This window comes from Brachyistius frenatus, unplaced genomic scaffold (genome assembly GCF_029030835.1).
Source record: "Brachyistius frenatus isolate BFR_SWC_R1_liver_20210118 unplaced genomic scaffold, ASM2903083v1 Contig_275, whole genome shotgun sequence".
Classification (NCBI taxonomy): Eukaryota; Metazoa; Chordata; class Actinopteri; family Embiotocidae; genus Brachyistius; species Brachyistius frenatus.
The window spans coordinates 354,949-381,125 of NW_027210874.1; the positions used below are offsets into that span (position 1 = coordinate 354,949).

At 45.9% G+C, this 26,177-nt stretch overlaps 1 protein-coding gene across 1 annotated transcript; it reads left to right on the forward strand.

The window, feature by feature from the left end:
• Positions 1–1,574: 1,574 nt before the first annotated feature.
• arsj (arylsulfatase family, member J) lies at positions 1,575–25,702 on the forward strand. The gene is made up of 2 exons (XM_069721876.1): positions 1,575–2,343; positions 23,708–25,702. The coding sequence occupies exons 1-2, from the start codon at positions 2,039–2,041 to the stop codon at positions 25,104–25,106; spliced, it is 1,704 nt and encodes a 567-aa protein (XP_069577977.1). The 5' UTR covers positions 1,575–2,038; the 3' UTR covers positions 25,107–25,702.
• The last annotated feature ends 475 nt before the right edge of the window (positions 25,703–26,177 follow it).

The window sequence follows — 26,177 nt, forward strand, 5'->3', positions numbered from 1 at the left end:
AGCCCAATTCAGCGGCTCACAGCAGGCCTCTTTATGCAGCAGCCGGGGATCACGGTCAGTTATAGATCAGCACGAGGTTTGAGAGCTGACAGTCAACAAACACCTTGAATGAAACATAGCCTGATATTTAAAAAAAAAAAAAAAAAAATGTTTTAAAAACACTTAGACATGTTCATTAGACTACTTTTTGATCTAAATTGACTTTTTAAGATGTTTCAATATTTGCACACGCTACACATAAACCTTTTTGATGGTACTCTACCATTAGTTCACAAAGCTGTGAACTTTTTTTCTTATACACTAATTTGCCAATTTACGTGTTATTTCTGCTATTAATCCAGATCCTGGTCATGCTTAGAGCATGATTATCCAGGTCCAGTAGTGGATGTCCTTCCCCTGAGCTGTATTACTCCACATAGGGAATCAGTTTGCTCTGATCCCTGCACTGCTAGTCACACCAGGAATATTCTATAAAGAGGTGCTCCATAGATGTCCAATCCAAACCTGCCGCCTTAAATATGATGGAGCAGCAGCTTGTTCTTTCTAAATGCGTGGGAAATACAACTGGTAGTTAGATAATAACATTAATTGGATTCGTAAGTCATAAAACAGTCCTGCTGCTTCTTCTTTTCTGAGTATATCCTCAAAAATGTCCTTAAAAAGCTGCCTGTGTTTTTTGGGGGAAATGTATTGTCCTTGAAACCTTACCATAATGCATCAATAATCCCTGTATATATATATTTCAGCAGGGAGAACAGGAAATATATCTCTCAAGCTCTGTTTTTGTCATTTCTGTGCCTGCTCTCCTGAGCCAACACATAAATCAAATGCCCAGATTCAGGAGTGTAAATCCAGAGAAGAAAAACAAATTGTTCAATTCTCCAAGGAGCTACAGTGAAAACAGATTAGTTCTGTAAAGACATTCGACCAGCACCATCTATAAGGTAATCAGTGATGACGCATGCGGTCAGTGTGTGAGATTGATGACTGGTCAAATAGCCTTGAAGGGATGTAGGAAAAATGTATTTTACATGTCGTTACTGACAAATGTAAGAATAACACGATGGCAGTGTCAATAGAAGTGATGCATTTGAAAATGTTGTCCTCCGTTATAACACAGGTCTTAATTTGCCCAACAGTCTGAATTCTGCAACTGCAGTTTTCTTTATATGAGTTGTTTTATATTCACAACTCCAATCTCAAAAGACACGATCGTTTTCTGGATTTATTTGCTAACGTTAACACAATGCGTTTACATGGCAATTGCCCAAGCCCATTGAGCTTTAAAACTCAAACATCCAAGATCAGTAAAATTGACAAAAACAAATGTTTGAGTGGAAGGAGATTTTAAGGAATCGCCTAAATCCACAATTTTAAACTAATGTGATTTGAGCATGAGAAGCGTGACGAAATATAACCTTTTTTTTTGGCATCTAGTTGCAGCTACACCTCACTTCCACCAAAGCCAAGAAGGAGGGGGTTACGATCTGCCCGTGACGGAGCCCTGACAGGTCCAGCCTCCTTCAGAGGACGTGAAGTTTGGAGTCAGTCCTCAGTGCCGCTGTGAGCCCGGAGGTACTGCAGTGACAGGATGGAGGACATCTGCTGTGAACCAGCTGCTTCACTGTGTGCGCTCTGCAACTGCCGCACGTCATCTGACACAAACTACACAACCGGAAGAATGAGTGACTGTCTGCAGTGACAAATCTCCTCAGGAGCTTGTGTTTCTATGATGCTGTGAACATTTTGCAGAGTGAAAAGTCAAACAGCAGTTTTGAGAGGTGTATTTTCTTTCCACGTGGATTCACCGACTGCGTTCTCGCTTCTGATTTTTTTTTTTTTTTTTTTTTTTTTTTTTTCCCCCGCAAACCGCGAAGCTGTCAGAGGACTTGTGTGGTTAGAAAACAGACTGAACACAATGCAAACCCGATTTCCAAATGTTGCTGTTCCCCCCGAACATGTGCAACACGCCGCCGGCCGAACCCACCGTCACACGGACCGAGAGTAACCGCTCCAGTGGCTCTAAAACTGTCCAAACATGTTCATCTTGTGGGTCCCGGTGAGTTTATTCCTGAGCTTCATCGTTTCTCAGACGTGGAGCGTTCAGATGTCGTGGGAAAACTGGAACGCCGAGCTGCGGAGAAATGAGTTTGAAAAGTCGAGCTCTCGGCCGCACATCGTTTTTATCCTGGTGGACGATCAAGGCTTCCGGGATGTTGGGTACCACGGCTCCGAGATCAAAACCCCGACTCTGGACCGGCTGGCAGCTCAGGGAGTCAAACTGGAGAATTACTATGTGCAGCCGCTGTGCAGCCCGTCCAGGAGCCAACTCATGACCGGCAGGTAAAGTGCATTAGAGCCCCTGGTCTGGTCCTCCTGTCAGTCTCTCTGGAATTTAGTCGGTAAACTACCGTATAAAGGTACAGAAGGGGTCTTTAAATGAAAGGAAAAACTATAAGACTCTCTTTGCTTTGTGCTAATCAGCTGCAACGGTACAAGCTTTTATACCTGACGTTTCATGTGATCAGGATTACTTCAAATCCAGATGTGTTATTTATTGCCAGGTGAGACAGTTGTTGTGGTTTCGTCATGTGTCTACACTTCAAGTCTAATTAAAGTCATTAATATGTGAATCGTGCATGCAGCTTTAAAAATGCGAAGGCTGCAAAAATGTTCATTCAAAAAAGGTTTTATTTTGAAACATTTAAAAAAATAACCGTTAAAAAAAATAATGCAAAGCAATATCCGGAAGTTCATTCAACTGGATGCAAACAAAAAAACGCAGGTACATTTGATCATGCAAGTTTAGGTGTATTCATCCCCAAATATTTCATTTTAAAACGCACTGGAGCAAAGTTATGTGATAAATAATGTATTTTCGGCCTGTGATAAATTGAGGATTAGGACACCCGCCTTCTGTGATCCTGCAAGGAGGATCAGGCGTAGGTGCATGGTTGAGCTTTTATATTGGTTATATTGGCTTATTCAACTGTCAGGAGTACATAGAATAACAACATTTTAATAACAACTACAATATAACAATGACAATTCAATGTGTACCGAGAATGCCGTTCGGTGGTGTAGTTTTTTTTTTTCCCCTATTGAAGAGTTTTAGTTGTGGGTTATTGTTGTGTTTTAAAGTTATAGTGAGAAAGGTATGCAGTTAATAGGGATATCCACTCAACATAGGGCACGGAGTAAAGTGTATTGCTCAACTCAGTGATGTGGTAGTCACCAGAAGTCCAGGCCATATGAGAAAGTATAATTTGGTGCTTAATTTAATGCTACGGTAATGAAGATCAAAGCTGTACTGGGAACTTGGTAGTTGGATATATGCATATAGGACACAAAATTAAAATCTGAAATAGATTATGTCATTGCCCGGTTGCAGTGTGAGTCATCTTTTCTGTAGTACCTGGCTTTATTTGCTGTAACTTGAGATAACAATGTACTCATGAAATCAGTGTTTTGCCCCTTAGAGACTGGTTAACTAAGCACCTACTGTCTTTGTTTGTCTTTACTTTTTCCAACTCCTAATAACTCATCCGATTTTCCCTTATTTTTACTGACATTGCATTGTGGTGCTCTGATTAGATGTTGTAAAGTGAATGCACGACGTGGTTGGTCACTCTGTCACCTGCTGAGTGGAGACGTCTGAAGTTGCAGCTTATGTTTGGCTCCATTAGCCACATAGAAGACATCAAAGCCCTCTAAAGCCCTCAGATCTTAGTAATAGAGGAATGACTTCCAAAATGACCCTCAGCACACTTATTCCAGGGCCCAGATTTAAAAGTTAAGATCATAATGATGTGTTGAAACGCAAGTGTTTCTATGGAGAAGTTGATTTTTGAAGGGACGTCAATTGGAGCCAGCGCCTGGTGGCCATCAGTGGCATCACACTTTAAGCTCCTTCTTTCACTAGCTTCAGCGTCAGGCCGTGGTCGTTGTCGAATGGTCGTATTAGACATCCTAATGATCCTGTTATCAACGTAGTCAGTAGAGGATGTCTGAAGCAAGATTTTCCTGATGATCCATTAAAACTTCTCTGTGAAACTACACACAGAAGTTGTCACTAATAACTACAGGTGGCAGAGGAGCAGAAGTGTCCATCTTCCAAATCTCAACGATGTGTCATCTCAGGGCACTTTACATAGTTAGGCAACAACCTTGCAATATTACACACATAAACCCAACTGTTCAACATGAGGTGACTTTTTTAAATCTTAACTCAAGGTCCAGTCAACTGCTTTTTGTAAGGCTTTAAACTGCAAGTCACCACCTTTAAAGAAGAGAGGTTTTTTTTTTCTTCTATGAAACACATTGTACTGCTCCACATTAGATGTTCTCAAACTCTGAGCTTCCTTACTGCAGGTTGTTAAACATAAAAAAAAACTACATATGAAGAACCTACTTTTCCATTCAGCATGACCTAAACTTTCACGTGATGTCATGATTTATGATGTCCATTGTGACTAAAACATCCAGGACTTTGCTTCATATAACTTCAGAAACAGCCTGAGAATCATAATATTTTCTTCTCCAACATCACAGTAATCCAGTGATATTTGTCTGTGCAGCCATGTGTACACAGCAAACAGAAAAAGCTAATGCTGCATACTTTTAATGGTGCTAGTTAGACAAAATGTTAACAAATATACAATACACAAAAACAAGGCCCTAAATTGTAGCCTAGACATTATAGGATGTGAAGCTTTAAAACTGGTAAAAGACCCTGACTCAGACAACCTACTGAGTGGGCCTTGAGTTAAGATTTTTTTTTTTGTCAAACAAATTTTTAAGTGTTTCCAAATTAGGGAGCAGCAGTGTTGCCTTAGCAACCACTAAATGTTTCAATGGGCAGCAGGAACCTATAAAGAGATGGTCCGGCTTAGTAGTTTTCTTACAGAATGTTTCACAGCAGCTTTCCCCTTTGTACATGCAACTCTACAGGGCTTCTCCTCCACCAGCTCCACCATCTGTTACACTTTCTTGAAAAAAAAAAAAAAAGAAGGAGGCTTCCTGGGCACCAAAGTTTTTTGGCAGGCCTCCGAGAAAATAATGAGAAAAGTGCAATCAGAGCCCCCAGTTTCTCTGCCCTTTTTAAACTGCTCCAATCTCTAAATGGAGCCTGAAACCCAACTACCATCCATGTGGATATGTAGGTGTAGATTAATTCATCTTTCCAGGCATGTGTTCCTCAATTGATGATTGCAAAGGAGTGTGTGTGTGGTTGAGTTGAAAGAAAGGCATCCGTCCGTCTGTTAGCTTTTAAACATCAGCTGTCTGTGTCAGCTGGATGCTCACTAAAGCTCCAGCAACAAAGTTCAAGTCCTTCTGGCACACTCGCAAAGACTTGTCAGGACAAAATATGAGACTCAGTAAAGGACCGAATCCAAAACATAAGCGCTCCATAAGACTCTGATTAAGTTTTTAAAGACTGTTTAGACTGGTTACCAAAGTAACCACCTCCATCTGAACCCAGTTGCATGCTCACTACAAAGTATCAGATTTTATAATTTCTTTTCTGATGCTTGCTGAAGATCTTCGCAATGGTCTGCTCTTTCGATGGACAGGTTGTCTCGCTCCATAACATAGTAAATAATCCTACAGCAGAATATAGGGTCAACATAAACGTAACTGAGGCCAGTTGTCTACAATCAATAATTTCAGCAAGAATATTTTTGTGGGGCAAAACGGGTATTAAATGAACGTGGATTAAATAAAATCCAAATCCGGTAAAGACAGATTAGTGACTTGCCCTAACACTTCCACCTCAACTACAAACCAACGCCTGCACTGTGGAGTGAAAAGTAATTTCCACATGAGGAAACATGGGAAAACTAGGGGAAAACCAGTGTTATCTGCAGCATGAAATAGCCAACATGGGATATTTGATTGCACAGTATGACACTATAATGTTTACAGTATCCTTTAATCTGTGTTTAAAATGTGTCAACTAAAAAGCTTTATATTGTAGATATAGTGTCATTCCTGCCAGCTGTCATAGCTATAAATGTCACTGTTCTCATTGTAGAGAAGAAATTGTAACTCCGAATGTTCCTAAGGAGACCACATAATACAATGTAGAAACTCTGAAAAATAACATGTGATCTTGATGAATGATCCATATGAAGGTCATCACTTGCACCAGGGAGAAGCTTTGACAGCTCAGTTATGCTCAAATAATTCATACATTCAGCTTCCACACCTGTTTTCCCATTCATGGTCATGAAGATGGATCTATACATGCTGTAAAATAACCCAGAATGAATATGCTTAGAGGCAGGTGACCAGACTGTCAGACGGCAATAGGTCTTATGGCTTCAGGTGGTTGTGAAGCCAGGAGCAATAAGCCAAAAGATGTCTGAAATGTATGAAAATCTGTACATGTCTAATACATTAAAAGGGGACATGCTGGCCTGTAACGCTTTGGCTTCGTGTCAGGTTATATATGTCTATGAATTGCTCGCAGGTTAACTGAGACATTTCTTCCCTTCATTGATTTTTTTTTTTTTTTCTTTTTGAGATTTGAATAGTTGTTAGAAGCATAGAGAGAGAAACTATCCAGTACTTCATAATAAAGAAGGAATACTAAGAGAAAAGTGTGTGTGTGTGTGTGTGTGTGTGTGTGTGTGTGTGTGTGTGTGTGTGTGTGTGTGTGTGTGTGTGTGTGTGTGTGTGTGTGTGTGTGTGTGTGTGTGTGTGTGTGTGTGTGTGTGTGTGTGTGTGTGTGTGTGTGTGTGTGTGTGTGTGGGCAAGTGTGTGTCTGTGTCGGAAGCAGAATCCACCTCTTCGCTCATTTCTTGTTAATCATTTTATGAAACCATTGGATGTATCCTTCAACCCCTTTGGCGGTCCTGACTTGGGATGGGTTGCAATAGTGGCCTCCATTTTGGATCTGGTTTCAAGCCATTAAAACACCTGTTTTTGTCACGTTATAACCAAATACCTTATTGAACTTTTAACTCATGTTCAATCTTTTTTTGCATCTCTCTCTGAGATCACAGTTTAAAAAAAAGTATTGGATGAATAAACAGTCGCGATACGAGTAATCACGTCAAATGTTAAATTAATAAATGAAGAAAGAATGGTCACTTTCATACCTTTCAGGGGAAAACAAGATCAATTATAGTTAATTTTATGAATAAATAAATAATTATAAATAAATTATAATTGTATAACTGTCTGCTCTTGTTCTTTGTGGGCGTGGCCTCAAATGGCAGGGCATTTCTCTGATAGGAGGAAATAGAATCGACAAATATGACATCACAGTTTTAGAATGATTTGTGGGTGGGGCATCATGTGCGGCTCCACCCACAACAATTGCCCCACCCGCACATCATTTGATCAGGGTTCTACAATTGTGATGTCACAGTGTTTGTCTCTCAGAATGTCAACACACTGACTCACACCAAGTCATTACTTCGAGACACAGAGCTACTTCACACAAGTATCTACAGTCAAGCGAGATCCACGACAGGAGCACATACAGTCAACAGACAACAACAAATCTGTGCACAAAGCCTCAGTTTCTTACAGACTAGCACCAACATCTACTGCTTCACTTCTCAACACTCTTTTAAAGCTCAGTGCCATGGCCCAATTTATGAGGAATTTTCACCAGACTGCTCAGCAGACTGCATCCACAGACCTAAATGGTCTGCGAAGTCTCCTGCTTAAGACATGAAGTCGACAGATCAAACAGGGACATCCAAGATCTGCTGGATCAAAGAGAAGATCTGAATGAGTCCAGAGATAGAATAGGCGAGCTGGAGAAACTTGTGAAGACCACAAGTTTGTCTCCTCAAGTTTCTCACAAGACAGTAACAAGCCGTCTTGCTAGAAACAAGCTGGACAAGGCCGGTTCAAAACCCAATCCACCAGCCACCAACAGGAGCTTAGTAAACTGAAAGAGCAGCTCTGCTGAAAGGATAATGAAATCCTGAGACTCAAGAAAGAGAGGGACTCTCTGAAACTCAAAAACTTTCAGAGAGATGACCTGTGGCTGCCAAAATATGTGGCTCCAGAGAACAAAGCCCCTCCACTGAAAGAAGAAAAGAAGGATGCAAAGCCAGACGTCAATGAGAAGAACAAAGATCTTGAGGAGGCAAAAATAAAAAGTGGAGGAGTTAATGGAAAAAAATTAAGGAGGAATCTAAAAAACTGAACGAGGAAAAGGATGAATTGAAGAAGGAAAAGAAGAAAGAGGAACAGACACAACTGGATGTAAAGAAAGAATTGGAGGTGGCAAAGAACGAACTGGAGGGGAACAAAAAGGAACTGCATGACAAGAACATAGAAGTGGATGAGACAAAGACAAACCTGGTGCAGAAAAACAAAGGACTTGGAGGACAAGAATAAAGAACTGGACGAGACAAAGAAAATCCTGGTGCAGAAAAACAAAGAACTGGACGAAGACGAGAATAAAGAACTGGATGAAGCAAAGAAAATCCTGTTGCAGACAAACAAGGACTTGGAGGACAAGAATAAAGAACTGGATGAAGCAAAGAAAATCCTGGTGCAGAAAAACAAGGACTTGAAGGAGAAGAACGAAGATGTGAAGAAGGCAAATTTTAAAAAAAAAATGAAGAAAAAGATCAGGAGCTTGAGAAGAAAAACATCAAAATGGAGGCAAAAAGTAAAGATCTCGAAGACGCAAAGGAAAAGCTGGAGGCTGGACAGACAGAGGTGAAGAAGGAGAGCGAAAAAGAAAGAGAGGAACCCAAAAAGAAAGCAAAAGACAAGAAGAAGAAGAAGAGGAAAGAAAAGGGGAACATCTGTTGTTTGTTTGGCTGGATGCACAAGAATAAATATGATGACGACGACGACGACGACGACGACGACAGTGAGGCGGAGGATGCCACTGCTTGTTGAGCTCAGGCTGGACAGTAGTGGCTTCCCCGCCCTCCCCTCTTTTTCCCAACTCTCCACCCCCTCTCTATTACACCTCTTGTCTTAAATCATCATTCATCATCCCTTACTCTTCTTCCACCCCTACCCACTTCTTTCCACCCTTACCCCTCCACCTTTCCCTCTACCTGCTCCATGCCCATCCGTCCTCTAAGACTTCTTTACCTTCCCTCTATCACCCCCACCCATCCCGTATTACCTACCCTGTCACCCCCACCCATCCCGTATTACCTATTTACCATGTCACCCTCATCTCCACCCATCCCGTATTACCTCTATATCCTGTCACCCTCATCTCCACCCTTTCCCAGTTATGCTTATCACCCTCACCCTTCCCCAATTCACCCGTTATCCAACTCTGAATTAACACCCACAAAATTAAACCTAAATAAAAAAAAAATAAAAAAAAAAAAATCACTTTTTGGATCTCTGTATAAACATAATAAAATAAAGACTAAACTAAAAACTGCACAACACATTGACTGTTGGTTATGATTTTAAAAACACTAAAGCTTTGAACATTATTGAATATATTTTGCATAAATAAATATACTTATTTATGGTTTAACATGCGAACCTTTGCTGATTAGGACAAAACACAAAATTTATTGACTTCATATTTCTGTCTGTGGAGGTTTTTTTGAGCCAACCTCTAACGGTACTCTGTGGTATTGAGGATTAAGGCACTCCCGCATCTGCGTCATTTTTCAGAGCAGGAAGCTGCGTCCACTTTTATATAAAGTCTACGGTCTGGGGGGGGGGGGAGCAGGCTGAGTTTGCTTCCTTTGGTTAAAGAAATTGGGATTAGTCAGGACCATGTCAAGGGAAGCCAGTCGCCACTTGGCATGACACCAATCAAATCATAGCATGTCATCAACATCCTTGAATAATGGAAAATAACCATTAGCCCGTTTGTATTGATATCACCGTTGGTATCCGTTGAATCAGCGTTAATTATTGCAATCGCAAGATTTCCTGGAAGAACTGATTTAGGTCTTTTATAATATAGTCAGTACAGTATTATCTATAAACCTTTTCTTGCAAATTTTTTTTATCAGATTTGACCTACAAATCAAATTGGTGCTGAGTAAATAAACTGATCCTGGACCATGTTTATGCACAGGGTTTGTTATCTAAGACATGAAGCTCCATATTCCTTGATGTGCCAAATTATTCTGACCATCACTGCCTATTATGTTGTCGGCCCTTTAAATAGTGCCCTTAAAAGGGCCCTGGGATACAGTAGGTGGCACCGAGAAGTTAGCAGCAGGACCATAACGTCTTATACGCAACTTAGAGCCATCGTGGATCAGACTTTTTCCAACATATCCCTCAAAAACTGTGGCTGCTTCATGTCTTGTTCCTCTTTGGACCCCTATCGACAAGTACTAACCACTCCTGACTGGGAGCAACCCACAAAGCCCTGGTGTTGTGGAAAAGCTCCAGTCCAATTGTCTAACCAGAATAATTATGTCCTTGACAAAGTCTCAGGTCCTGCTCACGTTGACGCAGAGAAATGATTGTTCACTTATGTCTAATCTGTTCCAGACCGTGACAATGTGCTGTCTGTGAGTGGTGATAATGTTTTGGCTCATTATGTGTACACAGTAAATAGGAACTAGTTAATAGTTGCTTTGGCACATACTTTTATTGTCGTGTCAGTTGAGTAAGACATGTTTTTAACTTTGTGGCAGTATATTTTTGGGTGGCTTCCCGAGCACTGACAACGCAGCTTGAGAAGCACCGGTGGGTCATCCAGTATTGTACATTATGTGGTCTTTGGTAAGATTCTGGTCACAAGTAAACCATCAGGGAAAACAGTTTCAGTCAGTATTTAGAAACTTATGGAAATGTGACCTTTATGAATTGATGGGGTTACCAAACCAGAGAAAGTGAAGACCTGGCAGATTTATTGGAGCAGTTGTGCACAGCTGCTGTTGGAGCCATAGCAAATCACTTTAACCTTTCAGTAACAAGAGCTTGAGAAAAGATTTTCATGCTGTCAGCCCCCAGCGTGGCATCAGAAAAATGTCATCTTGTCTGGTTTTCTATAAGCTGCACTAATGAGATTAGAGGCTTAAAGTCAGAGCTTTCTTTCAAGTTCACTCTTCAACCCCTTCACCCCAACCCCCTCCCACTCCCCGCACTGATCCTTCCCGATCAAGATGAGTGGATTGCCCAAGGCAGGGGCAGAGAGAGCTCCAAGGCCAGCCACTCAATTTGAAAAATGTTAAATATGTTGGAGGAATGTACACATGACATGGTAAAACCAATATTTCTGAAGTTTTTCCACTTGTTTGGGATGATGGAGCTCCTTTGTAATTTAGTGAACTCCTTTGAAGATTGACAGTCCCAGGTCTAGTAAGCCATGTCAGGCAAATCCAGCATATCTTTCAGCTCTTTCAGCTAGATCTCTAAGCCTTTCCACCCTTTCATTTGACTTTTGGTCAGCTGTGGTGTAATGCCAGCAAATTAGAGCTGGTTTAACATTTCTCCCTACATTTCAGAAAGGGTTACATATACCATACAGATGGTCTTAATCTTGTCTTCATGGTCAGCCCACCCAGCTTTTCCATTGGTCGCAGGTGATACAGCTGCAGACACTCTTCTCAAGCAAAGAAAAACCTGATTTCAAACTTAATTACATTTTATTATCTGGCTCCTACATCCCTGAATGAGCTACTGTCCATCAACAAACAAATGCTGAATAATGTGCTCTGGGGTCTCAGGACAATTAAGAGCAGGCCACTTGCAAGGAAATCGGCTGGATTCCAAAAAGCTCTTCTGTCATTCTTGAACACTGGGCTCTTTATATTATAGACCCTTGGATTTGAATCTGGTCTAAACCTGGACAGACCTCTTCTTTAACCTGTTTTCCCAGGCGTGCATGTACTCCCAAATGAAAACGTCAAAGAACACACAAAGAAATTTAAGAGCACAGTGAAAAATTTTCAAATAACACAGAGCTCACTGACAAACAACTTATGAGATACATATTTATACTGTGCGTGTAGATTTATGCTCTGTCTTCTTGTGTGCAATTATGATGTGAAAACCAGTGGAGGACTATAGAAGTGGAAGACCTTAGTATTTACCAGATATCAAGAATTGGTCTGACAAAGCTGTTTTATTAAAACATGTTTTTAAAATTTGACACATTGAAAAAGCTTTAAAAAAAAAAAATTGGCACCACTTCTTATAAGGCCCGCAATAAATGCAACATGTTTACATGCGGATAAAAATGGGTGGTTTTATCTGTAAAAGCTTCACTTAACACAGCTGTTTGTATACAGCTGATTCGTTACGTTTGGTACAAATGATTATGGTCCATCCATCCATCCATCCATCCATCCATCCATCCATCCATCTATCTAAGTGTAGAGTCCTGTACCATGGGAGCAGCGTTGTATATTTGCTTGAAACTATATCTGTCCACACTTACCCTCACCTGAGCCTCTCACTTACCCTTTTCTTGTTGTTTCAGTGACTTGTCACTCTTTCAGGAGCCGATTTCATTGTACACTCTAGAACTATAGCTTGAATTGCACAACAATGATCCGAGCAAGTCAATGTTTAATCTGTTAATAAGCTAGATTTCTTCATAAATTGGGGTTCTTATTTCTGAAATAGAAAGTCTTTACGGGAGAGAATTTGTTCATTACCTCTAAGAGTCAAATAAAACACATTACACAGAGCACAAAAGCCGACGGAGGAGTAAAACTGCAGAGATAGCGAATAAATGAAGAGACCGCTGAAAGGAAGAGCTAAGTAAGATGAACTACTCCGGGACTAACTTTGATTGAATGCAGAGCGCTGGGCTGAGGCTGCTTATTTAAACCATATGTGAGGGGGACGTGGAGCAGAAAAACAAGAGAAGGCCCCGGCCTGGGCAGCAGGAGCCTCCACAACCTCAGTGGCTGCAGCAGTGGCCAGTGCACTTGTCTTGTGGGACTTGAGCGATCCCCTGGCTCGTTGAATCGCGCGTAATGATGTGTGTGATTTGCTGGCCTTGTGGCTCAGTGGTTGTGTAAATATACCAGAGATAGCGTGATTACTGCAGCATTTGGGAGCACAACTCTGCATTTTACTCCACGAATGCAACAGCGCTCCAAGTGTGATAAGATATGGAGGTGAGCCACTGCCTGCTCGAAGTATTTTCCTGCCTGTACGTGTCTTGACTCCACAGTCGATAAAGGATGCAGGGATATGTGACCCCAGAACTTCGACTCCTGTGCTGTGGCTGCCTCGTCATTCCCTGCCTGGTTTTAAAAGCACCTATGAATCAGTCACGTTGGCCATGTGGAGGGGTGACAGAGAGGGAAGGAGGACCTCCAGAGGGCAGTAGCTACTGCCGTCATTATTTTAAAGGCCTCATAAATACGAAAGACCTTCAAGTGTCCTTCAAGTGTCCCAAAACCTCCAAAGTCAAGTTTTAGTTCTCTTGTGAACCCCCTCATATGTCAAAGAGAAATTATGCAGGGATACTTTTAAAGTCTTTGTGCTCCACCTTTTAGCGCTTTCCTCAGGCTGGTTTGACTGATTTGTGGAGGGGCCACAGGCTGCATTTTGCGTGACATTCCCATTACACGGCTGTAACCTTTTGGTACGTGAACACCGAGTTGGAACTCTTCACGGGTTGTATCTTAACACACAGACACACATCTTGATAAATTTGCATGTATCTGTGCCCTCCATTTTTGTTCTTTTTTTTTTTTTTCCCCCTTTCTGGATCATGTCCTTCATTTTTTTCTCCTTTAACTTCCACGAGGCCTCTTTCTCTCAGTTTCCTTGCTCACTTGGCTTCAATGCAAAACTCCTTGAGAAATAAAAATAAGTGGAGGGTAGAAGTGGAAAAATTACCCTTGTTTAAATGAAATGAATACAAAAGTAGATTGAAGATAATCGAGCGTATTATAAGACATTTTATGAAATTTATGGGCAAATAACAGGCCGATATTCACCATGTACTTGTGGAAACTCTGGTAATATTATGGAGAACAAGGTTTTACAAGTCCTCTCTCTTTACTGAGGTAATTGTGTATTATGTGTCATTTTTGTGATAAACGGGTTTCTTTATGCCTTTTTTCTGAAGAAACACATTTTATTGCCAGGCTTGGTTGACTTCTTGTTTTTGATGATGTCGTCTTACCCACAAACACATGTTGCATTTACTTATTCCCTTCTCTCCAATCCATTATTTAGTTCACTGCATTCACATTTCAATGCCTAATGACAGACTAACAATGCCTCCTCTATCCCCTCTATGCGTGTTTGTAGTTGGGTTTCAGAGCTCCCTCTGCTCGGACCACCAAGTGACAAGAGATTCTTCCCACTGCCATCTGAAACCAAAACTCCTTTGGCTCCCATCAGCGCCGGTGTGGTCTCATTCTGAATTCACCAACCTGACCTCAAAAACATGCATTGAATAGAGGTATCATATTCAGAATTGGGCAGTGTTATTATCCCGTGAAGTCAAACATTTTAGAAGTCCTGGGAAGCAGCTTAAACTTTGTGGGAGTTTTGCCAAATTGTAAACATTACAATTGCCTAATTTGATATCTAAGCTTTGAAGGCATCAAACATGGATGACTTTTTTTTTTTTTTAAAGCACAATATAGGAAAGACGGTGTAATTCTTTTCTCCAGAGAACAAAAACAGCTCTGTCCTGATGATCTTTCAGAGCTTCTCGGCCAACTGCAGCTAGCACTGAAACTCTGTGGTGCTGAGAGGGGTCAGGGTTTCCCTAAGGAAACTGGTCCGCAGGGGTGGTGATTGGCTGAGCTGTCAGACACACTCCACACGCACTAAATTCTTTGCATCTGTAGAGTCAGTAGATTGTCTTTTGGCTTTAATAACTAGATGCAGAAACGGCCTGTCATCCAACCTATGATCATTCAGTATTCTTCATATTCAGTATTCGAGTATTGTTGTGGCTTTGTATGCCACCCATAATCTCATGAACTATTCAGACATGTGCACAACCATTGGTAGTGATAGTTCCATCTCGACCACACATCAAATGCCTTACAGGCTGCACTCATATGTAGTGAAGTTTACTGAATGCTTTATATTAAAATGATCAAATAAAAAGAAAATAACGGGGGAAATGCAGTTTAAAGATGTCAGAACAGTTGAATCTGAGGGATGAAATTCACTAAAGCACTGAAAATACTGCTTCAAATGTACCTTTCAGGAGCACATTACAAACAGATCAGTTGACCGTGACACTAAAAGACTCTTTCAGGCTGCTTTAAGCTAAATGTTAACATCAGTATGCTAACATGCTCACAATGAGAATGCCAACACGCTGTGTGGAAGGTAAACTGTTTACTATGCTTGCTGCTTGTGTTTAGCGTGTTAGCATGCTCTCATTTGTTGACTATAAAAAGAAAACAGTCAGAAAATGTCATTACTTTTGAAGGTTTGACCTGATGGTGGTGCTAGATGTCTGAGAATCATCAAAGTTTTACAGTTCGTCTTGAGGGAGGACAAATTGTCTTTACCAAAACAGGTTTAGTTTATTGCTCTAAAGATAAGAAAATACTGAAAAAACGGAATAGTGTTCCAGGCATTTGTTGAAAAATGACACCAGGTGGAGTTTTGTGCACTGGACACCAAACTCAAACTTTGGTGTATAGACAGATTCTTACTGTCAATATCCAAAGAAAATACAATGACAGGAGGCGTTTCAGATGCTTTTTTCAGTCACACATCTCACACACACATATGTTTCCATTTGAGTTAGTCCGGCCTCCAATAAGGACCATATAACTGCTTGTGTTCTACTCGCACTTTAAGCAACCAGAAGTGTGTTTTTACACATCAAGTTTATGTCTTTTTGTTTTATGAGTGGAACCACAGCGATGTGTGTTCAGTGACTTCAAAGTTTTTGTTGTTGTTTCATTTAAATTGACCATTCGTATTATAGTATCATAGATCTCTTTACTTCATGACAAGGTTAAGTCAACTTCAACAAACTGAAATAAAAGTCCTCATAAAATGGTTCAAATACAGGCTGATGGCCTCGTCAACTGGTAGACTTGTCTTGCAGTCTGGGGATATGTTCTCAGTGTACTGTTTTTTGTTGAGCGTAGGATTACGATTGTAAATCAGTTACTTTATTGCTGTGTTTGGAACTTTGCACACACCACACGGTGGTGTAAATCTTGTCCTGTCCATAGGGAGTAGAGGCTTGCTGGGCCTGACCACGTTCTGCTCCAACCGAGTCCTCCTTACTGGAATCCTAAACCAGACACTTAATTTCACTGCCTCTCCCTGGTGACAGTTCGACTGAACACCACCGACCTCAGAAAGGAGTGGAGGAAGGTGAGGAAGCATCCGTCTGTGTCAGTTCCCTGTCTCCCAGGTCTTTTTTTTCCCTCAAAGCAGACGTAGGAAGTCACACATAGAAATGAAATCATGTTTTCATCTAAAAGATGCTACCAGCTGGGTTGCTTCTCTGTAGGCCAAAAAAAATGTTTCAATAATCCCGCTTCTCACTGCTTTCATGAATTGCATCAGGAGTTACAATAACTAGACAAGAGCTGGATCTCCTCTGAAAACGTTTGATTTGATTAAAGGTACGAGTCCAGAAGTTTGGATGTAATTCAAAACATACGTAAGGTAGGCCAAAAGGACTGAGAACAGTCAGACCTGGTCCAAAAAGACTCAGGGATAATTACATTTGATCTAAAATGTGGTTTACTCAAACAGAACACAGGCACTGTTAGCAACATGATAAATCACAGATTCTCAAACATTTAATTTGAAAAGAGCCACTAACGCTCCCCAAAAAAGACGAATATCTCCTCTACAATAATAATGACATGATCTGAGCCATTGGTGGGAGGCCAGCATAGTGTCCCTGGGGGTTGAGTCAGATCCATCACTACCACCTCCCCAGCTCATCCAGCTTAGATCCACTTTGCTATGATGGCTCAGATGGTGGAGTGGGTTGCCCACTAATCATTGGGTTGAGTCCTCATTCCCCCATGCTGAAGTGTCTCTGGACAAGACACTGAACCCCAAGATGCCCCGGATGGCAGCTTTTCACACATTCCCACACCAATAGCGGCTATAGGTGTGTCGTGTGTGTGTATGAGTGAGTGAGTGAATGGGAGGAAAACTGTAAAAGCGCTATGAGATCGCTATGGTGATATATGAGGGCCGACCATTTACCATTCATAACAATAGTACAGGACCCAATTAGACTGAAAGATATAATTTGATGTTTTGGCAATTATACTCATCCTGTTCTTTACCTGTTAGCTTATCTTAATAAAAAGCCTGAAAACAAGGGGACACAGACAGTTTATGTATGAAGTTAACAATATCCACCTAACAGCACTTTTAAAGCTCACTTATCAAAACATTGGGTCACAAATGTTTCATCTACTGCAGCATAGAAGCACAAATCTTACATTTTACACCGTCTCTCTTTGCTTACTAGCCTTATATTGAGCAGAGAGCTGTGGGAGTGGAATCAATCTTCTATTCCAGCTCTTAGACAGAAAACAAACAAGCATGTTTTCCCAAATTAGGATTCCTGGTCGGGTCTCAGTTTCAACGATCCAAGAGGGCACATGACAGTCCTTAAGTAAACGCACCTAGAAGGTGTCTTCACACTAGTTGCTGGATGTGAGCGTCTACATTTCAGGTGCACTGGTGAGACCAATGAAAATGTAATGCCACACTTCACAGACGTTTGGTTGTATGAGCAAACAAAATGGTCTCACTGGATTAGATTCAATACCCAGGCCTGCTCAGTAGCCAGTAATAAATAAATTTTTTGAGAGTCATTAGGTCATTAAGAAATTAAGCAAAGTGCTTTCCTTTGAGGTGTAGTCTAGCAGACTCATCTATTAAAATGTTTATATTTTACATTATATAATATTACAATTGTAATTTTGTTTTTGACTGCTTTTGTCAAGCTTATCAGGGAAGCTGTTATGTGAGTTTGGACATTTTTTTCAAAGTTTGTCATTGGTGATCTTAATTATAGAATAACTGACAATGTGTTGGTATGGGATTGGGATTCTTGAATTTCCAGTGGGTGGAAAGTGTTTGCACTGAGGTTTAACTCATTAACGATTCTATTAGTGTCAGGAGTTCAGTTTTGTCCTCCATTTTGCCCCGATCACCTCTCCTCCTGTGTCCCCTGTCTTTGTCTGTGGCCACGCCACTCACCTCCCGTGGCCACGCCCCCTCACCAGTCCCAGCAGATGCAGCCACTCATCCCTGATCACCACCTGCAGGTGTGCTGCATCTCCCTGATCACCTCCCCAGACTATATGTAACCTGCCCCTGCACAACTCTGGTTGTCGGTTCATTGTGTGTTTTTGTTAGCCACCCGTCCGTCTTCCGTCTGCTGCCCGTCCGTCTTCCGTCTGCTCCCCGTCAGCTCCCGGTCAGTCCTGTTCCTGTTCCCGTTCCTCCGGCCTCTGTGTCTCCTGCGGATATTCCCGGTCAAAATCACTAGTCGGTGGAGTTGCCCTCCCGGCTAGGGGGATTGTTGACGCCGTCCCTTCCGCTGGTCTGCCGGTTGCCCTGTTACCCGTGTCCCCGCAGGAGCTGTCGGTTGAGTTGCCCTCCCGACTGGACGTAAGGTGGACACGCTCGGTGCCACCCTTTTGGTTTGTAGTTTTTGTTTGTTTATTTTTTGGGACAATAAAGACAGTATTTTTGGAACTGATACCTCGAGTCTGTGTGCTTGCATTTGGGTCCTGGAAAAAGATAAACTCCACCTCATAACAGAATGAACCGACCACGGAGGGACCCAGCAGCCACAGACTCGAATCCAAAATACCTGACTTTATTTCAATATTTTTCCAATCAGGCCCGCCTGAATGACACGGTTTCCGCTGAACCCCGGACTGGGTTTGAGGGAACCCGCCTGGCCTTCTGGGACCCCCCCAGAAGGAGGCGGCGACGCCGGGGTCACCGGCCATCCGGTCCTGCTGCGCCCTTAATCTCTGGACGTGTAGCCGTCAGTCCAGTCCGTCGCTACGAGCGAGCCCACAGCCCCGTCGGCCGCTACGAGCGAGCTCAAAGCCCCGTCGGTCGCTACGAGCGAGCTCAAAGCCCCGTCGGTCGCTACGGGCGAGCCCACAGCCCCGTCGGCCGCTACGAGCGCCCACAGCCCCGTCGGCCGCTACGAGCGACAGCCCCGTCGGTCACTACGAGCGCCCACAGCCCACAGCCCCGTCGGTCGCTACGGGCGAGCCCACAGCCCCGTCGGCCGCTACGAGCGAGCCCGCAGCCCCGTCGGTCGCTACGGGCGAGCCCACAGCCCCGTCGGCCGCTACGAGCGAGCCCACAGCCCCGTCGGCCGCTACGAGCGAGCTCACAGCCCCGTCGGCCGCTACGAGCGAGCTCACAGCCCCGTCGGTCGCTACGAGCGAGCCTACAGCCCCGTCGGCCGCTACGAGCGAGCTCACAGCCCCGTAGGTCGCTACGGGCGAGCCTACAGCCCCGTCGGTCCCCACTACGAACTCTCTACCCCCGCAGCGCCGGTGAGAGATCCGGACGCCATCCGGGCCCGGGCGTTGGCCCTCAAGTACCTGCAGCATGGCCTATGCGGCAGTAATGCTGCTCCTTCGTTCCCCGTCGCTGGACGGGTCATCGACGTCCTGCCTCCAGCTCCTGCTGCCGTCGGATGGGTCGACGCCCCGCCTCCTCCTCCGTCCTCCTGTGCGGTCGTCGCCACGCCACCGGCCCCTGCTGCCTACGGCGCGGTCGACGCCACGCCCCCGTCTCCGTTCTCCTGCGCGGTCGTCGCCACGCCTCTGGCCCGGTCCTCTGGCGTGGTCGTCGCCACGCTTCCGACCCCGTCCTCCAGGGTGGTCGACGCCACGCCCCCGTCTCCGTTCTCCGGCGCGGTCGTCGCCACGCCTCTGGCCCCGTCCTCTGGCGTGATCGTCGCCCCGCCTCCGACTCCGTCCTCCAGGGTGGTCGACGCCACGCCCCCGTCTCCGTTCTCCGGCGCGGTCGTCGCCACGTCTCTGGCCCCGTCCTCTGGCGTGGTCGTCGCCACGCCTCCGACTCCGTCCTCCAGGGTGGTCGACGCCCCGCCACCGGCCCCTGCTGCCTCCGGCGCGGTCGACGCCACGCCCCCGTCTCCATTCTCCGGCGCGGTCGTCGCCACGCCTCTGGCCCCGTCCTCTGGCGTGGTCGTCGCCACGCCTCCGGCCCCGTCCTCTGGCGTGGTCGTCGCCACGCCTCCGACTCCGTCCTCCAGGGTGGTCGACGCCCCGCCACCGGCCCCTGCTGCCTCCGGCGCGGTCGACGCCACGCCCCCGTCTCCGTTCTCCGGCGCGGTCGTCGCCACGCCTCTGGCCCCGTCCTCTGGCGTGGTCGTCGCCCCGCCTCCGACTCCGTCCTCCAGGGTGGTCGACGCCACGCCCCCGTCTCCGTTCTCCGGCGCGGTCGTCGCCACGTCTCTGGCCCCGTCCTCTGGCGTGGTCGTCGCCACGCCTCCGACTCCGTCCTCCAGGGTGGTCGACGCCCCGCCACCGGCCCCTGCTGCCTCCGGCGCGGTCGACGCCACGCCCCCGTCTCCGTTCTCCGGCGCGGTCGTCGCCACGCCTCTGGCCCCGTCCTCTGGCGTGGTCGTCGCCACGCCTCCGACTCCGTCCTCCAGGGTGGTCGACGCCCCTCCTCCAGCTCCTGCTGCTTCCAGGGTGGTCGTCGCCACGCCTCCGGCTCCATCCTCCCATGCGGTCGTCGCCACGCCACCGGCCCCTGCTGCCTCCGGCGCGGTCAACGCCCCGCCTCCGGCTCCATCCTCCTGCACGGTCGTCGCCACGCCCCCGTCTCCGTCCTCCGGCGAGGTCGGCGCCCCGCCTCCGGCCTCCGGCGAAGTCGTGCCTCCGGCTCCGGCCTCAGGCAAGGACGCCGCCCCGCCTCCTGCTCCGTCCTCCAGGGATGTCATCGCTCCGTCTCCGGCCTCCGGCGAGGTTGGCGCCACGCCTCCGGCCCCGTCCTCCGGCGAGGTCGTGCCTCCGGCTCCGGCCTCAGGCACGGACGCCGCCCCGCCTCCTGCTCCGTCCACCTGTTCGGTCGTCGCTCCGGCCTCCGGCGAGGTTGGCGCCACGCCTCCGGCCCCGTCCTCCGGCGAGGTCGTGCCTCCGGCTCCGGCCTCAAGCGCGGACGCCGCCTCGCCTCCTGCTCCGTCCACCTGTTCGGTCGTCGCTCCGGCCTCCGACGCGGTCGCCGCTCCGTCCTCCAGGAATGTCGTCCCTCCGGCTCCGTCCTCCTTCGTGGTCGAAGCCCTGCCTCGTCGTTGTCCTCCGGAGCGGTCCCCCGAGCCCGTCCTGCCCCGTGGGCGTCCTCCGGAGAGGTCCCCCAAACCCGTCCTGCCCCATGGCCGTCCTCCGGAGAGATCCCCCGAACCTGTCCTGCCCCGTGGCCGTCCTCCGGCGCGGTCACCCCAGTCCGTCCTGCCCCGTGGCCGTCCTCCGGAGAGATCCCCTGAACCTGTCCTGCCCCGTGGCCGTCCTCCGGAGCGGTCACCCCAGTCTGCCCTGCCCCGTGGCCGTCCTCCGGAGAGATCCCCTGAACCTGTCCTGCCCCGTGGCCGCCCTGCCCCGTGGCCGGAGCGGAGAGATTCCCCGAACCTGTCCTGCCCCGTGGCCGTCCTCCGGAGCGGTCACCCCAGTCCGCCCTGCCCCGTGGCCGTCCTCCGGAGCGGTCACCCCAGTCCGCCCTGCCCCGTGGCCGTCCTCCGGAGCGGTCACCTGAACCTGTCCTGGCCCGTGGCCGTCCTCCGGCGCGGTCACCCCAGTCCGTCCTGCCCCGTGGCCGTCCTCCGGAGCGGTCACCTGAACCTGACCTGCCCCGTGGCCGTCCTCCGGCGCGGTCACCCCAGGCCTCCCTGCCCCGTGGCCTTCTTCCGTCCACCTAGGTTTCCTGTCTCAGGTCTTGTGTTAGTGTGGTCCTCTGTCCCCCCTCCTCCCACCCGGTCCGGTCCAGTTTTGGTCGCCGAGAGGCTCCCTTTGAGGGGGGGGTACTGTCAGGAGTTCAGTTTTGTCCTCCATTTTGCCCCCGATCACCTCTCCTCCTGTGTCCCCTGTCTTTGTCTGTGGCCACGCCACTCACCTCCCGTGGCCACGCCCCCTCACCAGTCCCAGCAGATGCAGCCACTCATCCCTGATCACCACCTGCAGGTGTGCTGCATCTCCCTGATCACCTCCCCAGACTATATGTAACCTGCCCCTGCACAACTCTGGTTGTCGGTTCATTGTGTGTTTTTGTTAGCCACCCGTCCGTCTTCCGTCTGCTGCCCGTCCGTCTTCCGTCTGCTCCCCGTCAGCTCCCGGTCAGTCCTGTTCCTGTTCCCGTTCCTCCGGCCTCTGTGTCTCCTGCGGATATTCCCGGTCAAAATCACTAGTCGGTGGAGTTGCCCTCCCGGCTAGGGGGATTGTTGACGCCGTCCCTTCCGCTGGTCTGCCGGTTGCCCTGTTACCCGTGTCCCCGCAGGAGCTGTCGGTTGAGTTGCCCTCCCGACTGGACGTAAGGTGGACACGCTCGGTGCCACCCTTTTGGTTTGTAGTTTTTGTTTGTTTATTTTTTGGGACAATAAAGACAGTATTTTTGGAACTGATACCTCGAGTCTGTGTGCTTGCATTTGGGTCCTGGAAAAAGATAAACTCCACCTCATAACAATTAGATATGGGCAGAAATAATGTAATATGCTTATTTTGTGCCAAGTAGCAAACAAAGACAAATATGTCACCAATTTAAAAAAAAGAATAAAATTCTCCCCATCATAACAAAACAAGTATGGTAATAGTAAATGTACAAATTTACATTTTCCCTCCATATCAAAATCCCTTTCAAAAGTGTCTGTCCTTCATTTATCAACAGTGCTGCGTAAGATGGCTGCCACAGCATCATTAGCTCCAGTTCACAACTTTGTTTCCTGTCTGGTGTTTAGTGACAGGTCCATTATCCATCCACCTCCTCTCACTTCACTGCTCGACCGTTGAAGATTACCCTGTGCTTGCTGGTCTGTACGACCTCTTCTGTCACCTCAGATGTGTTTGCTTTGAACTGGGTCCACTGTAATTAGAATTGCACTGAATAATGTATCAATCTGTAGTCTGGGACTAGATGATTTACTGCCTTTTAAAAAAAATCTGTGAGAGGAGCCCTTTGTGGGGGAAAAAGAAGAATCCTCAACTCAATAAAATGATGTTGGCAGCGATTATTGTTTTGATTATTTTATTAAAATGCCATACACATACAATCGTATGTGAACACTGTAGAAATAAACTCACTATGATCCTATTTGGACCAGTTGGTGAGCTGGTTGTGCGACTTTTGACATTTTGATCAAGCAATATAGAAGATGGCTTTTCAGCAATTTTTCAGCATGTAGATTTCCACAGCAATAATTCCAGTACAGCATCAGGGTCATATCATACTCCCCACTCTGACTTCCTGTTTTTAACAGAAATACTGGTTTAATACACCTATTAAATCCAGATTTTCTGCACATGAACTTTTCTTGATCAGTATTAAGATGACATAAATGAAACTGAATCCTCACTGCAGATATTTCAAATACCAAGCCTGCCAGTAAAAGGTAAGCTGGAAGACTTTAAATGTGAAAAATCTGCTGGAAGTGTTACATTGCATTTGCAGTAGCTGAGCATTGATTGAAAAAGTGGAAATGAAGAAGGACATCAATTGAACATATGATAAAGACCTTGTTCTTTCTGTCACTGTTTTGAATATTATCTTGTCTTCAACAATGTGTCTAATGAGATGATATCCGTTTTTTTTTTTTTTTTTGTAGGTATCAGATCCATACGGGCCTTCAACATTCCATCATTCGAGCTACCCAGCCCAACTGCCTGCCACTGGAAAATGTCACCCTGCCCCAGAAGCTCAGGCAAGCTGGCTACTCCACCCACATGGTGGGTAAGTGGCACCTGGGCTTCTACAAACGGGGCTGCCTTCCTACGCAGCGTGGCTTCGACACTTTCTTCGGCTCCTTGCTTGGAAGCGGGGATTATTACAGTCACTACAAATGTGAAGGACCTGGTATCTGTGGCTATGACTTGTATGAAGGGGAAGAGGCAGCTTGGGAACAGGATCGTGGGTTGTATTCTACTGTGATGTTTACTCGAAAGGCTATCAGTATCTTAGCCAATCACAACCCTCACAGACAACCCTTGTTTCTCTACTTAGCTTACCAGGCGGTTCATTCCCCGCTGCAAGTTCCTGCCCGCTATCTCGATCGCTACAAGGGCATTCCAAACCTGCACCGCCGTAAATACGCCGCCATGGTTTCCTGCCTGGATGAAGCCATCCACAACCTCACGTTAGCGCTAAAACGCTATGGTTACTATGACAACACAGTTATAATATACTCCTCGGACAATGGTGGACAGCCATTAGCTGGTGGAAGCAACTGGCCCTTGAGGGGGAGTAAGGCTACCTACTGGGAGGGGGGCATCAGAGCAGTGGGATTTGTTCACAGCCCCCTGTTGGTGAACAAAGGGACTAAATGTCGGTCATTGGTCCACATTACCGACTGGTTCCCTACACTGGTCACCCTGGGTGAGGGAACTTTAGACGAAGATCTAAGCCTGGACGGGTATGACGTCTGGGAGGCTATCAGTGAAGGCCTCCCATCGCCTCGCCAGGACATTCTTCATAACATTGACCCAATTTACATCAAAGCCAAGAATGGTTCATGGAAGGCTGGATATGGCCTGTGGAACACAGCCGTCCAGGCTGCGCTCCGGGTGGGCCACTGGAAGCTCCTAACTGGTGTGCCTGGCTACAGTGACTGGGTGCCCCCGCAGACGTTCTCCAACCAGCGACTCACCAATCGCTGGCATAACGAGCGCGTCCGCTGGGACCGTGGTAAGTCCATCTGGCTGTTCAACATCTCAGCTGACCCTTACGAGAGAGTGGACTTGTCTCAGCGTTACCCGCATATCGTGAAGAAGATGCTACTGCGGCTATCACAGTACAACAAGACTGCTGTCCCAGTACGCTACCCTGCTAAAGACCTGCGTTCTAACCCTCAGTACAACGGGGGCGTGTGGGGACCCTGGTACAAAGATGAGAGGGAGGAGCAGGAGCAGGATGAGCGATACGATAACTTATACACCAACCATCTTGGTAAAAGAAGGTGGAAAAAGAAATCAAAGAACAGAAAGCTGAAGAGGAAAGTAGAAGAGTAGGCTACCACATTTGTGAAAGACTTGTTACCTTTTCTCAGGGATTGACAATTATATTTCTATTATTGTCTTTTTAGATGTTTTAACTCCAGGTTGTTTTAACTTGACTCCAGCATATACTGTATGAAAGATACAGATGGGCCTTTGAGGATGCCTCGAGAATAAGGAAAAGATCACTTGTTCAAAGACTACTGCCATGCCCAGACACAACTAAGACCTCATGATAATGTCAGGGGCATTTAAAGAATGTTTATTTTTCTAGATTCTGTTGCATGCTTGAACTGTTGTCACCCTTGGATTGTTCGTCTAAGATTCATGTTTCCCTTAGAGCAGAAAATAAATCTCCCTTGACAGTTGCCATAAATTTTGGTGACAGAGAAATAAAGTAAGACATAGTTCTATTATGTTGTGGATTGCAGCACTAGAGTATTTTGGAAACAGATGTAGGCTTTATGTCATGTGTGAGTTGATGTACGCTGGTTTTTATAAGCACAGTCTGTCTAAACTTCAGAATAATAGATTTTGTTCCGTCTTTCAGATAAAGTCTGGTCCGGCACCAGGCCAGCCTGAATGTAAAACAAACTAACAAAATAAAAGCCCCAGACACAAAGCTCTTTGTCTCCTGCCATCTTTCAAGCTCTGTCTGGTTTGCATTTTATTGTAGCCATATTTCCTTTATTCTGATGACAATAAGTACTCTTTTAACTGGAAACGTTTAGAAGCTGACACGTGGCGACTAAGCACATTTATTCATGGAAAATACAGTAAAATTGGATCTCACCGCTGATAAATATCTAATTGCTCTCCTGCAGTCCTTAAAAGTTGCCTGCCTCATCAGTTATGGTGTACTGTACAAGACGTTGTGAGGAAGAGCGAAAAAAAAAAGAAATGGAACTATATTCACAAGGAGAGAACATAGCTCACTGTCTTTAAAGGCATGTTTCCATATGCATCTGTTGCTTGGCACCCATGGAAACAGAACTTAATCTCCCATATTCCCCAGCTCAAAATGCTGATGGCTGACTTAAACTGTTCATGAGTTTTATTCGTAGGTTTGTCATACTTTACAGGCAA

Excerpts from the sequence above, each read along its gene's own strand:
- arsj (XM_069721876.1), top strand. The coding sequence starts at position 2,039 with ATGTTCATCTTGTGGGTCCCGGTGAGTTTATTCCTGAGCTTCATCGTT. Across the intron at positions 2,344-23,707 it reads AGCCAACTCATGACCGGCAG|GTATCAGATCCATACGGGCC; the intron begins GTAAAGTGCATT and ends TTTTTTTTGTAG.